General features: G+C 38.5%; 1 protein-coding gene across 1 annotated transcript in view; it reads right to left on the bottom strand.

The window, feature by feature from the left end:
* The window catches only part of LOC753562 (nuclear pore complex protein Nup155), a 35,715-nt gene extending 25,205 nt beyond the window's left edge, over positions 1-10,510 (bottom strand). Inside the window, exons 1-6 of the mRNA XM_030996324.1 lie at positions 10,414-10,510; positions 4,867-4,993; positions 4,180-4,317; positions 3,368-3,464; positions 1,677-1,840; positions 585-748 (exon numbers count right to left, since the gene is read on the bottom strand). Coding sequence (XP_030852184.1) covers positions 585-748; positions 1,677-1,840; positions 3,368-3,464; positions 4,180-4,317; positions 4,867-4,993; positions 10,414-10,419 — 696 coding nt within the window. The 5' untranslated portion in view covers positions 10,420-10,510. The remainder of the gene's footprint in view (positions 1-584; positions 749-1,676; positions 1,841-3,367; positions 3,465-4,179; positions 4,318-4,866; positions 4,994-10,413) is intronic.
* Positions 10,511-13,756: the final 3,246 nt, after the last annotated feature.

Below are 13,756 nucleotides of genomic sequence, written 5' to 3'. Positions count from 1 at the left end.
GGGCTAAAGGCTCTCCCTTTTTTTTTACTCTGTAGCTGCTGAATGTACTTCCTTACCTATACTCCTTAGCCTAGCCTTTATAATTTTCTTTTGTTATAGTCAAATATTTTGAAAGATCCTCAGGAGAAAAGTACGTTTTAGTGGTCTGTGACAGACAATACCTGATAGACAAGTTCATAAGGGCAACCACCCTTGCTAGTGATGCGCCTTTCTATTTTGCTGCCACGAACGTTCAGGACAAAAAGTGTTTACTGATGATTTAAAAGAGCAGATTAAGAGAGAGAGAGAGAGATAGGGTGAGTGATAAGGGGGGGGGGGTGAGGGCTAAAGAGAGACAACCCTCTTTGATAGCTAGGAAGATGCATCCATCTTAGGTGCCCAGAATATTTTAATATTTAAGACAAATATTTTTTGCTGCAAATCGAGAAGAGCAGAGGGAGAGAGAAAGAGAGAAAGAGAGAAAGAGAGAAAGAGAGAGAGAGAGAGAGTAAGAGAGAGAGAGAGAGAGAGCGAGAGTGAGAGAGAGAAAATGAGAGAAAGAGTAGGGGGTGGGGGATTGAGGGTTAAATAATGAGAGACAATACCTGATAGACAAGCTCATAGAGGCAACCATCCTTGCTAGCCAGGAAGATGCGGCCATCTTTGGTGCCCTGGATGTTGGTGATGTGGGAGTTGTCAGACGGGATGGCAAACAAAGGTTCCGGAATGAGGTGCATCTCACTCTGGCCAAAGTCATCTGGATCAATGTCTGGTGAGGATGAGCAAAACGTCATGTTTTTTCAATGATTCATTAATCTGAATACTTAATGTCCGTGTAATGGTACTGTGACTCTTTTCTAAATATCACAAACATTCATATTCTTTTGTTTCTGTATATTTCTGTATTTTGTCAAAGCTCGTCTGCACTAGTTTGGCCAGGAGGGATTAGACCACCCGGCTGGTCACTGACAGGTGATTATCTCATTAATTCGGCTCTCAATTAACATAAGAAAAAGAGGATCATGGGGGCCCAACAGGCACCGTTTAGGCATTGTTTTCTATGAAAAGGGAGCAAGTAGCTACAAGTAGTGCAGTGGGGCTTTAATGTATTGTATATCCTTTGTTTGTGTCACAGACACTATAATTGTTTCTACATGTCATGCCCTTTGAAAGATCTAGTATTATAAAAAGGTGCTGTACAAATGAATTTCTTAGTACTATCATTAAGAAAGAAAGAAACAATGAGATTCTGTGATCAACTTTAACTTTGGGTGTTTCATCCAGTGAAAAGAAACCGAAAGTGGAAAACATTTTTTTGCACCCTTGGTTGTTTATTGGTCTGTTAAACTTTTCATCCTAGGGGAGTGTTTCGCAAAGATCCTAAGTTGAACTTACCTCTATTAAGTTGGACTTAAATATTATGGAGAGCCATTTGTAGCCTTAAAATAAAATATGTTCAAAAGTAAAAACTCAAGTATTTTAGACTGTTTATAAATTCCACATCAAGAACATGAAATCTCCTTGATAATAGAAAAAATGAATGATTTGAATCAACATTTTATGCCTTTTAAAATAACTTTTACAAAATATTTTCGTAGATGCTAACGGCTTCCATAATTTTTAAGTCCAACGTACAGAAAAGTTCAACTTAGCATCTTTGTGAAACACCCCCCAGGACTACTATAGCTGTAGCCTACCTTCTCTTGGTCGTGAGAAGCTTACACCCAGCAGTACGATCTCTACCGTGGTGGCGATACACATGAGGAAGCGGATATGAGGTCTGAAGATATTGGGCTTAGGTCTGACGAGGCCGGCATACAAAATGGTCTCACTCAGGCCATCGAAGTAGGCCAAGTCTCCACTGTGCAAGTTAAAAAAAAGCAAATGAGAAAGAAGATATCTATATTAAGTAATATACACGTATCTAATGTTTACCCTGGGTAGCGAGAAAAACTTATAAATAGTGGTCTCCCAGAGTCCCTGAGAACATTTAAAGCATTCAGAGAACTTTCAGAGAGTGGCAGGGATTAACGAAGATTAAGAAATTTTCTTCAAAGTGTATTGTTAATATAAACATGTACAAAATCTAGTAACAACATCATGATACCATAACATTACACAGAATTGCATATCTTTGACAAAAACCTCCATCTTGTAAGTGAAAGAGCAAAATGGTTGTTATACATTCAACTTGACTTTCAAAAATGGTTATCCACCTTCTGTTCTTTCCTTGTTTTTTTATATTGTTTATTTCATTCTTTTTTATTCCATTTTTTAACATTTTGTTGTAGGTTTGTTTGGGTAGAATGGGTCAAAACTCTATTAGAAAAAGATAGAAAAGGAGGTGAGCCTGGGGTAATAATAAATCTGTAAAGCGCATTGAGAGGGCCTGCGGTCCTGAAATGCTGTATATAAGAACAAACTATTATTATTATTCATGATTTTTTATATTTTTATGTACAATAATTCAAAATAATAAAACTTAAACCTCAGTTCTGAATTCTAAATTACATTTAGTCCCACAGGTTTACACAAACACACACACACAAACAAACAAAAACAGTTCTAGAAGAGGACCTACGTACAGTTGGTCAAAAATCAACATACAGGTGATAATGCAGACTAGGTTTTAGCCATATTAAAAATTCACAGCAGCCTTTAGAACTTTAAAAAAGGAACATTTTATACATAAGCTTACGAAAAAATAGAGGAGGAAAAATGGAATTTACTATCATAGAAAGAAATTATACAATGCTTGTCTATTGACAAGATACCACTTTGGCTAAAATAGGCTTTAACAGATGTGCAAATTACATGCTACATGTACTCACTAAGGCTGCGCACAACCATGTAATGAGGTATCCGAGTACACTCCCAGGCTTACAGGCGAATACTCAAATATTCGGACGCCATGTTTTTTTTTTAATTTAACTTTTTTTTTTTGGTGTGTGTGTGTTTTTTGTTTTTTGCCACTAAGGGAGTAGTATCCCAGGTCCATCTCCGAAAACTCACGCAATTTTACTTCGAGTTGCAGTTGAAGGCGCCGATTCAATAATAAAGATAACAGTAAACAATGCTGTTTTAAAAACCAAAGATGGCAGAATAATCCATTTTCCTCCCGAGTCCAAACAGAAATCCGGACATTTGGTCCCAGTTTCTGAGTGGTGAGTTTGACAGTGATTGAGCTGGGAAACATTGTTACCGACGGTACCATGCCTGCGGCCGGCACTCTCCCTGGCACGGGTAAGCGTCGGCCTGGACAGTGCCAGGTGACCGGGATTTTTTTTTTTTGCGGCCGAATATTCGAGTACGAGAAATAGTACTCGAGTAATTGTCAACAGTGCGAGTACTCGAGTATTGGACTACTCGTTGCAGCCCTAGTACTCACCCATCTTGGTAATTCCACACAAAGATATCTGTGTCAACACTCAGCCATGCTCTGCTTATCCCAGGGAACGCACCCATCATGCAGTAACACTGCATATCTGATATCGGTGGTTAAAGGGCATTGCAGGCATTCAATTCAATTCAATATATTTGGCATCATAATAAAATGCATAATAATAGGCCAGGACCTCTATAAGATGCAACTGGTGCTTGGAAATGATGTTCCTGTCAAGGTAAACACAATATCAAAATTAAATTGCAAAAGAAATGGAGTCTACATTTGAAAATCTCAAAACTTGTAAAATGGACAAAAGGCATCTTATTAGTTATTAGCAAACTTTACGGTCATTTTTCTTTTAGAATTTGAATTTTGCAACTGGCAGTTTTTTTATTCGTTTCATTTCTTGGGTACAAAATGAGGGCTTCAATTTTCACTCCTAGAGAGAAAACTAGTCTTTTGATCTGAAATTTTACACATACTTTTAAAAACTCATCTTGCTGTACAGATATATTCTGAGATAGTGCCATAGGCGAACAGGGGGGCGTTTCACAAAAGTTGTCATCAGTGACAAATGATAGCTTTTGTTATAAGCTACTGAAATCCTTGCTTCTGATTAGTTATCAACAGATTTGTCACTGATTTTTGTCATTTGTCATTGAAAAAAGGCTTTGTGAAACGGGTCCCAGGTCTTTATTAAATTCAAAGGTATTTATGCTTTTAACAAATCTTCAAAATCAAACAAAAATTCTTCGTAATCAAATTCATGGTTTCTCAAAAACTAAGCATAGCTACGAGTGTTCTTCAAAGGATACGACCAAATTGTTCCACCAGCTCCGGAGGCAGAGGGGTCTTCTTGGTTGGCCCAAGGAGCGGCAGGTCCGCAAGACCTATAGAGGGCGCTGCTAGGGATGGAAAATCATTCTCCGTTGTACCACTCATTGTAGCGGGTCCTAAAGCAAAAGTGCAAGTATAAGGAATAATATATTTAGAAGTCGTAACAAGCAGACATTTTTCAAATTTAAGGATACTTGATTTCTGGTAAATATACAAAATAAATTATCACAGAATCCAACAAAACTTAGACTGATTGTTCAAGATTACAATTAAATGACATGTGCCAAACACTTTTGTTTAGAAAACGTTTAGTGGCTGAGTAATGAGCATAGAAAGATAAGGAAATCCAGGTAAGTGGGCCCGACACCGTGTGCTCAACACAGGCAACTATGTTCAAATGAGAGTTGTGATTTTTATCAAAGATTATTCCCAGTAAGTTTTTGTGCATTTGTTTTTATTTCAGTGGTTCAAACAACCAATCTACGGCAGGGTAAACAATCCAGAATAAATGTTGACATCCCCCCCCCCCCCCTCTCCATTTTTTCTATATCTATCAATTATTACTATTCTCTTAATTTTGCAATTTGATTGGGGCCCTCTTTCCCTTTAAGCTTCCACCAGTGAACAAAAACAATAACAAGACCACAAGCAGCAGTAGTGATTACCTGTCCTGGCAGCAGATATAAGGTCTTCCAGAGCTGGAAAACCTTTATCCTTATTGAGGAAGATGTCCACATTGCTACCAGCCTCCTGCAGAGCTGCCTCCGTCGACTGAACATTCTGCGGCAGACCCTGTCGAAAAAGAACAAATAATTAAATATGTAAAAAAAAGCAGAGCATGGGATTTAGAATCTAAATCTCTGGAATATCACTTTGTTATCAATCAGCAACTTTCATCACTTATTCCTCATGAAATTACAAAAAGAGAAAATTTAATACTGTAAGTGAGCTCTCTATAATGCCGTGTTATTTCAATATTTTTATTTGTTACCTGTTCAAACATAACAATGTCAACGTTAAATAAAATTGCAAAAAAAATTGCAAATCCCTTGACTATTACTACTAGTAGTATTACTGTATAGTAGTACAGACTAGTACTAGTAATACAGGATACTATAGTCTCAGTATAGAGTATAGTTAGCAGAGATGACAACTTTTGGAAATCAGAAATTTGTTTTATGTGTTTATTATGAAAGATGATTTGTCAAATAGTGATGACAGTGTACAGTAATAGATATATAAAGTTCATTGAGAAAAGTTCTGCTATGATAAGGTGGAATTTACTTGCGCAACCAGGCTTGATCAGAAATAGGGAGGATTTGAAACCGACACCAAATAATGTGCGCATAGCGCACAACTCGAGCGTCTGACCCATGCCGCCGGGGTTTCTAGATGCTCTCTGGTGCAATCTGAGCCTTATTTTGGAGCATTTTACATGTGTATTTAGTTAAATATTTTTTTTTTAAATAACTAGAAAAGTGTACAATTGATCATTGATGAATTCCTTTGCAGACTTTGAATACACGGTTACTGGATTCGGTCTTATACTTCTGAGACCATTTCTTGGTCTTCTTTTGCTGATTTCACCATTTGGATTCTGTGTCAATATCCACACATTGGTTATGCTGAACCATATGCTGAACCAATCTTTCGCTGCTCCTAATTTGTCTTTGCCTGTAACGTAGAATTCAGTAGCAGCGAACATAGTGGAAACACTACATGCTAGAGTCAGCAGACGATATTTCTCATTCAATTAGCAGATATATATACTGATCAGTGAAAAAAAAAAATCATAATTTAAAAAAAATAAAAAATTGGGAGGATAAGGATGGTGATTATAAGGTCAGGAGTTGGGGTTAATTTTCGGGAGCCTCCCAATGAAATCGGGAGGGTTGGCATCTCTGTAGTTAGAAGAGTATAGACAGTCAAACTCAAAGAGAAATGTTGCTCAGGGAGTCATCGTGATAACTACAGTACAAGAACAACGACATCTCGACACTGTCGATCAACTCGTCTGCTAAGTGTTTCACAAAACCGCCTTTGCCAAGATGAGCGAGAACTTCCACAATAATTCCTCATCATGACTACAAACCTGTCATATCTATTTAGAATGCCATCTCAAGGAAACTTTAAGTTCGTCTATGAGCAGCGAAAAAATTAAAACTGAAATTTTATTTTAAAACTTATTTCTTGATCTTCAAGTTCAAGCTCTCATTGCACTGGTCGGTTCTTATTAGCATCAATATAAAACCTTCTAAAAACATACAAACTGTTCTTGTAAGGTTTTAATGCACTAAAGGTAAAGACCAGTATTGGAAACGCCCCAATTTCAAAAAATTAAATGGAAGCTCTTATGTGAAAGAATATGTTTTGACTAATACATGATGATAACAATTTTGCCGGGAAACAGCCTACTAATTGATATATTTGGTAAATTAGTTTATCTATTGGTGTGTGAGAGATAAATGCATGTGTCGCGCACATGTGCGTAGTCCCATATACATCTTTCTGTGTACAGTGCTTGTAACTTTACGAAGACTACCGGTAGGCCAAATTTCTTATCATTTTGATGATTCCAGAACCTTGCAGTACACACCAATACTTATATGCTAGATCAGGCCTTCTAAACTGGTGGCGCTTGCGGTCAGTCGGAGTGGCGCGCGACTGTTGCAACAACAAAACAAAAAACAGAAAGAAAGAAAATATATATTTTAGAATCAAATACTCAGCTTAATCAAGAAGTTGTAGTCGAATTTGGTCACAAAACAAACAGGAAGAAAGGGGAATTTATTGTTTTTTACCATTTTATATGAATCTAAACCTAAGGTCTAAACAACATTTAGCTTACGATGGAATACCAATTTTAACATTGCCAATCTCTGGTAACATCTTGTTTTTGTTTGTTTGATTTTCACTTTATTTTGACATTTCCCATGTTTATTGCACACAAAAAACTACAAGTAAATATACCTCCAGTGTAATTGTACCCAGGAATTGTATTCATTTTGTCACATCAATATGAAATTATGATTGATTATATTGTGGAATGGTGCTAAAAATGCCCCATTAGGGCCTTTAAAAAACCCTAAATCCACCAGCTTCAGGGGGCTCCGCCCCTGCTACCCCCCGTTAGGGCTTCGCCCCTGGACCCCACCCATTTTCGGCTCGGTCGCTACGCTCCCTCGCAGCACAGTCAACCATACAGGGTGGCACTTCAACTACAAATTCTTTTCGTTTTGGCACTTCTAATAAACTAGTTGAGAAGGCTTGTGCTAGATGATCAACCTTTCCTGATCGATTCCACAACATTTCTTTCACAATGCAAACGCATGACCATAACTGGTCTTTATCTTTAAAGAGTAAATTAGACAAATATTTATACATGTACATCCATCGGTCTACCATAGAACTTTAGGAAAGTCATGAGAATGACGACAATAGGCGGATGACTGAATCCTGTGTTGTGTGTTAACATGCCCCTCTCCTTGTTCATAGACGCAGGCTATGTTAAGTGGAAAACACGCCGTCCCTCAGACAGGGCGTTAAATAGAGCCCCCGTATACAGGAGAGTCACCACCCTTGGACGTTAAGAAGTTAGAACCCACTGCACTATTCGTATTAGAGTAGGGGAAACCCCGATGTAGTGGTCCACCTGCACACCCAAATCAGGCCGAGTATATACAGCATCTGCAAGAAACTTCAGTATCCAGATTATCTTGAAGAATAAGAAGAAGAAGTATTTCTTTAGATATTTTCCATTTTCAAGCCTAATCTTGATACAAATCATATCGCATAAATATTTGATAAACAAATGTTATATGTTATGAAATATATGTTTTTTTAATAATTTTCTGAACTTGAAAAAAATTCAGGGTCTTCTTTCGAATATGAGTTATGGTATCCTCTTACTTGCAATTTTCCGTTCAGCAACCTCTAGTTTCATCAATTTTATACATTTGTAAAATTTTGTACATATTAGTAACACATTTTCTCATGCAAATTGGATGTTTGTATCATTTGTGCTACCACTATTGCACCAACTTAGATTTTTGCTTTTTCAACCAGTTTGAGTGAAATTATTAAAGCCTCAGTCATATAGGAGCTACATGTGTGATGTATTAAAGACGATAGACCCCTACCCACTCCAGCAAAGCATAGAGTCAATGCTAATGTGTATTGACCTCTAGCACTGCATACTTGCTGAGGGGCAGGTATAATACACAAATACACACACCACATACTATTGCATAGACTGCACACAATAGAACCGATGTGGCTAATCTGCAAATTTGACACTAGACTTACAATTTGAATTTTTAAATTATTCTTTTTAACATCAGTAAGTTGAAAAATTGTATTTTACTGCTATTTAGGTGTTATCAATTGGATCCGGGCTAACTCGTACCAGGGGACAACTCGGCCCAGCTGCAAAATCGGTCATTTTTTGTCATTTTACCTTAACTCTAACCCTAACCCTAAACCTAAACCTAAACATGCAAAAATGGACCGTTTTTGCAGCTGGGCCGAGTTGTCCCCTGGTCCGAGTTAGCCCGACTCCCATCAATTGTCACTAAAGTAAGTACCGGTACCGATTTTGAGTGAAATCAGTTGAGTTTTTTACAGTGGTGTTTGAAATGTTTAGAACCAATGAAAGGGCTCGACTCAGAAACTAGAACGCTCAAATTTGTCTGTCATCTTGGTTAGAAAGTAATCATTCTAATAGATCTCAATATGTAGAGTAAAGGAGGGGGTAATCGACCATTTCCAGTTTTCGGCCGATCCGTTGGATGCATGGTAAAATCCCTTTAAAATACATCGCATAATAGCATATCACATATCCCACACATACCATACCATGCCAGAGTCACTGAAGAACCACATTTACAATGAAAAATATATCCTAAAATATCACATTTTAGCGATGTTATCGGCAGTCCCGCTACCCAAATCTGAAAAATCGAGTATCTTACGCGTGTCTGTAAGAAATATGGGTACCATAAAATGAGCTTTACTTCAAGTATTTTTCAGATTTAGAGCCCGATTTTGTGTTAGTCGCAAGCTCAAAAGTATCTCATCGCATGTATTAAATCAATGCAGCCGCACACCACAATGCACACACGATATGTCCATCATTCAGATTCCAATTTCCGATCACGGCAGTGCTAGTTTTCGACCAGGCGAGCACCGGGGAGCTCCGGCGTGGGATACCTGCTCCGCCCGCTTGTGCTATAGATCAGCGCGAATACGCACGGCGCGCACGAGCGCTTCCTATTGACTTTGTACATGCGGTCGAAAACTGACTCGCTAGGTCGATAACTGGCTCCAAAACAGTGAAAATTGAAATGAATATTGTCATGGCAATTCGTGATTTTTTTCTGGGATTCCTTTTTTGTTTAAATAGATCTAATAATAATATTTGCTTCATGATTTGAACAAGAAATGATAATAAATAGGAAGTAAAGAGTCCAAAAAATAGGATTTTGTCTTAAGTGGCCGAAAACCGGCTCCCTTAGTCTACTCTAGACCTAGTTTATAATAATAATTCCTCCAATTTTTCTTCTATAAGCATAAGCAGGATAAGTATTACACACGGCGTACCACATGGTATTTACATTAATGATCTTCTAGTACACGATCTTCTAAAAACGACATTGTTACTATTATTTGTGACAAGTTCACAAGCACAAATCGGCGCCTTCAACTGCACCTTGCAACACGGACATGGCGATGGCTTGCTGCCGAAAGAGTCGGCCAAAAAAACCAAAAAAAATTGTTTAGACTAGACTAGACCTAGATCTTGGAGATATCCGTGATGATATCCTCCTCGCTTGGTTCCTTACAGAACGTTGAGGAGTATCCCAGAAGAAGATATTGGTAGGGTATTCAGCAATTAAGCCCACTTAGCTTCGGTTTGTTTAGCCCTGGCCTGGCCTGGCGCGGTGGCCCACGGCCACTCTCAGTCGCATGATGCGACTTGAGGCCGAGCTACGGCCAGGCAGCGTTCCAGCCCGGAAGAAAGGGGGAAAAATTGGCATAGCCATGGGCTGTCTCAATGGAACCGCGATTCGATCGCGTCCGTCCAACTCCAAACATGATTTTTGCAGAGGGTCATTTGAACGCTAATATGTAAGAATATAAAGCCAAATTTTATTTATAAGTAAACATTTCTAACGTACTATATTTCTTAGAATCAAATTACATATCATTCTTACCGCCATAGTTTATAGGCACTTCTCAAACGGATGAAATGTAGTTCTTTAAATTGGCGGGTCTTTTTAATACAGTACGTGCATATAGCTCTAGTATATAAAATATGTACAGCGTACATGTGACGTGAGTTTTATGGTGTCTTCAGCTAGCGTAGCAGAATGGAAAAAAAATACATGTAGGGCCTACGTACATTGGGGATTCTGTACATTGCATGCTACAGCAGCTATAGGTCGAGAAATGAACCTTGGCGTCGCGGGGGAGGGAGGGGGGGGGGGTATCCTAAACTAATGTTGAGGCTTGAGCTATCTATTTCATTTCAAGTAATCCTCGTAATAAAGTTTGAAGATATGTCAAATTGTCTTATTGATTTTGTCTGCTAGTGGGGAAGTTGTACGTGAATTACCCTTCAATATTTCTAAGTGACAATCGTGACATTTTTGTGGTAATTTACAAATTAATTAATTGCTGTATTTGCTATTTTTGCTTGTTTCACTCTGTATATCATCTTATGTTAAGACCTTCTTGGCTTTCTTGCCCAACTATTATTATTGTTACATCCTTCACCATTGCAACCACTTCAATCAAATGTTAGTTTTATTTATACATCTACAAGCTGAGCTTTTCACTTTTTTCCTCACATTTCACCCTGTATTCAATACAATTAATTTCGACGTCTTTTCAAATAATTGATTAATAATGTGATCATGGGTGTCGACCCCGGGGGGGGGGGGATGGGGGGATATATATCCCCCCAATATTTCAGGTGGGGGATGGCTTGTACAATCATCCCCCCCCCCCAATAATATTCATCATAATTTTTTTTTTTTTTAATGAAGAGAAAAATTAATGATGAGAGTCCGATGAGAGTAGTTATTGGTTATTACTCGCAAGATGACCATTAATAAACACATTTTGCTATCTCATTTTCATAATACATACATATATACGAAGTAAATAAGACAACCGTATATAAGACAATAATAAATTGAATTCTCGCTCATACGGCTTCATCAGGAATTGATGAGAAATGCAGTGCGCCAAATGCAAAGACGCAGCATCAAAAGCAACGAGCTAAATGTTAAGCGCGAAACACAAAAGTAGCAATCTGCAATGCACATCAGACAATCCTGGACAGTGTAAACATAGATGAACTCTGTGACGATTTCGTGCCAAATCGGAGACCAGGGGCGGATCTAGCTTTTTGCTAAGGGGGGGGGTTTGACCAAAATAATGACGATGCAGAGCATCGTCCACGAGCCGCGTAGCGGCGAGCCGATTTTTTTTGGGGTGTTTATTTGAACCCCGTAAGTGATGTTTTCCTGGCATCTATTAACACAATGGAGACCATAAAAAGCAGTGCATGATAACGTCTTTTTAAATCAAGTAACAGCTTAATACACAGTTATATCCAGCCTTTTTATCATGTGTTTGGTTAAGTTACCAGATGAGTTGAATATCTTCTCACAATATTTGCACTTGAAAGGGTTTCTCTCCAGCGTGCGTTCTTTTTTCTTTCTTTTTTTTTTTTTTCTTTCTTTCTTTTTTTCTTTTTCTTTTTTTTTTTTTGGGCCGCCCAAGGGGGGGTTTGAACCCCCTAAACCCCCCCCCCGTAGATCCGCGCCTGCAGACAAGGAGAAAGATTTTCGGACATTAGTATGACTTATTAAACTATAGTTCACTAGTTGTTATGTTGTTTCCGTGCACCCTTTTTAAAATTCACGTCATTGTATCTTTATTTTTTATTTTTTTCACTCATTTTATTTCCTGATATTTTCTAAAACAGTTTTCATTTTTGGAGAATTATTATGTCACAACTTATTTGTGACACAACTTATTTTCAGTGGGGAAACTGAATTCAGACAAGGATTAATACATAATCTGCAATGCACATCAGACAATCCTGGACAGTGTAAACATAGATGAACTCTGTGACGATTTCGTGATGAGATCGGAGATAAGGAGAAAGATTTTCGGACATTAGTATGACTTATAAAACTATAGTTCACTAGTTGTTATGTTGTTTCCGTGCACCCTTTTTAAAATTCACGTCATTGTATCTTTATTTTTTATTTTTTTCACTCATTTTATTTCCTGATATTTCCTAAAACAGTTTTCATTTTTGGAGAATTATTATGTCACAACTTATTTGTGACACAACTTATTTTCAGTGGGGAAACTGAATTCAGACAAGGATTAATACAGAGAACAGTACAACGAATCGTCTTCTTTCTCTGATAATTTAGCGAACAGGGCAAAGCTGTTGGGGGGCAACTGAATTCAGACGTGGATTAAGAGTAATAATCAAATGAAACGTCAAAGGACACGATACAACAGTACTAATCGTCTTCTTTTACTAATAATTTAATGAAACGTGAAAGCTTCCGCGCTACGCGCGGAATGGGCGAAAATGAATACAGACAAGGATTAAGAGTAATAATTTATTGAAACGTTAAAGCTTCCGCGGTTCGCGCGGTAGGGGGGAAACTGAATTCATGAAGGACACGATACAACAAATCGTCTTCTTTCTCTAATAATGTAATAAAATGTAAAAGCTTCCGCGCTTCGCGCAAGAATGGGCAAAAATGAATTCAGACAAGGATTAAGAGTCGAGAATGGTACATATAGAATTGTCTTCTTTGTTTAATAATCTAATGAAACGTCAGAGCTTCCGCGCTACGCGCGGGGGAAGGGGAACTTGATTCAGACAAGGATTAAGAGTCGAGAATGGTACATAGAATCGTCTTCTTTCTTTAATAATCTAATGAAACGTCAGAGCTTCCGCGCTACGCGCGGAGGAAGGGGAACTTGATTCAAACAAGGATTAAGAGTCGAGAATGGTACATCGAATCGTCTTCTTTCTTTAATAATCTAATGAAACGTCAGAGCTACCGCGCTATGCGCGGAGGAAGGGGAATTTGATTCAAACAAGGATAGAGAGTCGAGAACGGTCCAACAAATCGTCTTCTTTCTCTAATAATTTAGTGAAACGTCAAAGCTTCCGTGCTTTGCGCGGGGGGGGGGGAGGAACTCCCCCTCCCTGCACCCAACCCCCTAGGAACCCCGCTTCGCGTGCTCACTACCGCCCCCCTAAAATTAAATCCTGGCTACGCGCTTGGGAGGGGTGCAACTTGCCACACGCTTCTACCACTTTGGTTGCTTTGATCCATTACCGAATATATTTTGGCACCTATCATCCCCCCAACCACGAATACAAATCGACACCCTTGATGGCCAGTTTTGTCGATAATCGTTGGCCTCTACCCCCCCCCCCCCCCCCCCCCCACTGAAAAGGTCTGGCGACGTCCCTGTCTGCGTGGAGTTAAAAAAAAAATGTCTTTTGATGCT

This window comes from Strongylocentrotus purpuratus, unplaced genomic scaffold, assembly GCF_000002235.5.
Source record: "Strongylocentrotus purpuratus isolate Spur 01 unplaced genomic scaffold, Spur_5.0 spur5_scaffold_3, whole genome shotgun sequence".
NCBI classification, from domain to species: domain Eukaryota; kingdom Metazoa; phylum Echinodermata; class Echinoidea; order Camarodonta; family Strongylocentrotidae; genus Strongylocentrotus; species Strongylocentrotus purpuratus.
The sequence above is the reverse complement of the archived record's forward strand: the minus strand, read 5'-3'. Positions and strand labels throughout refer to the sequence as shown.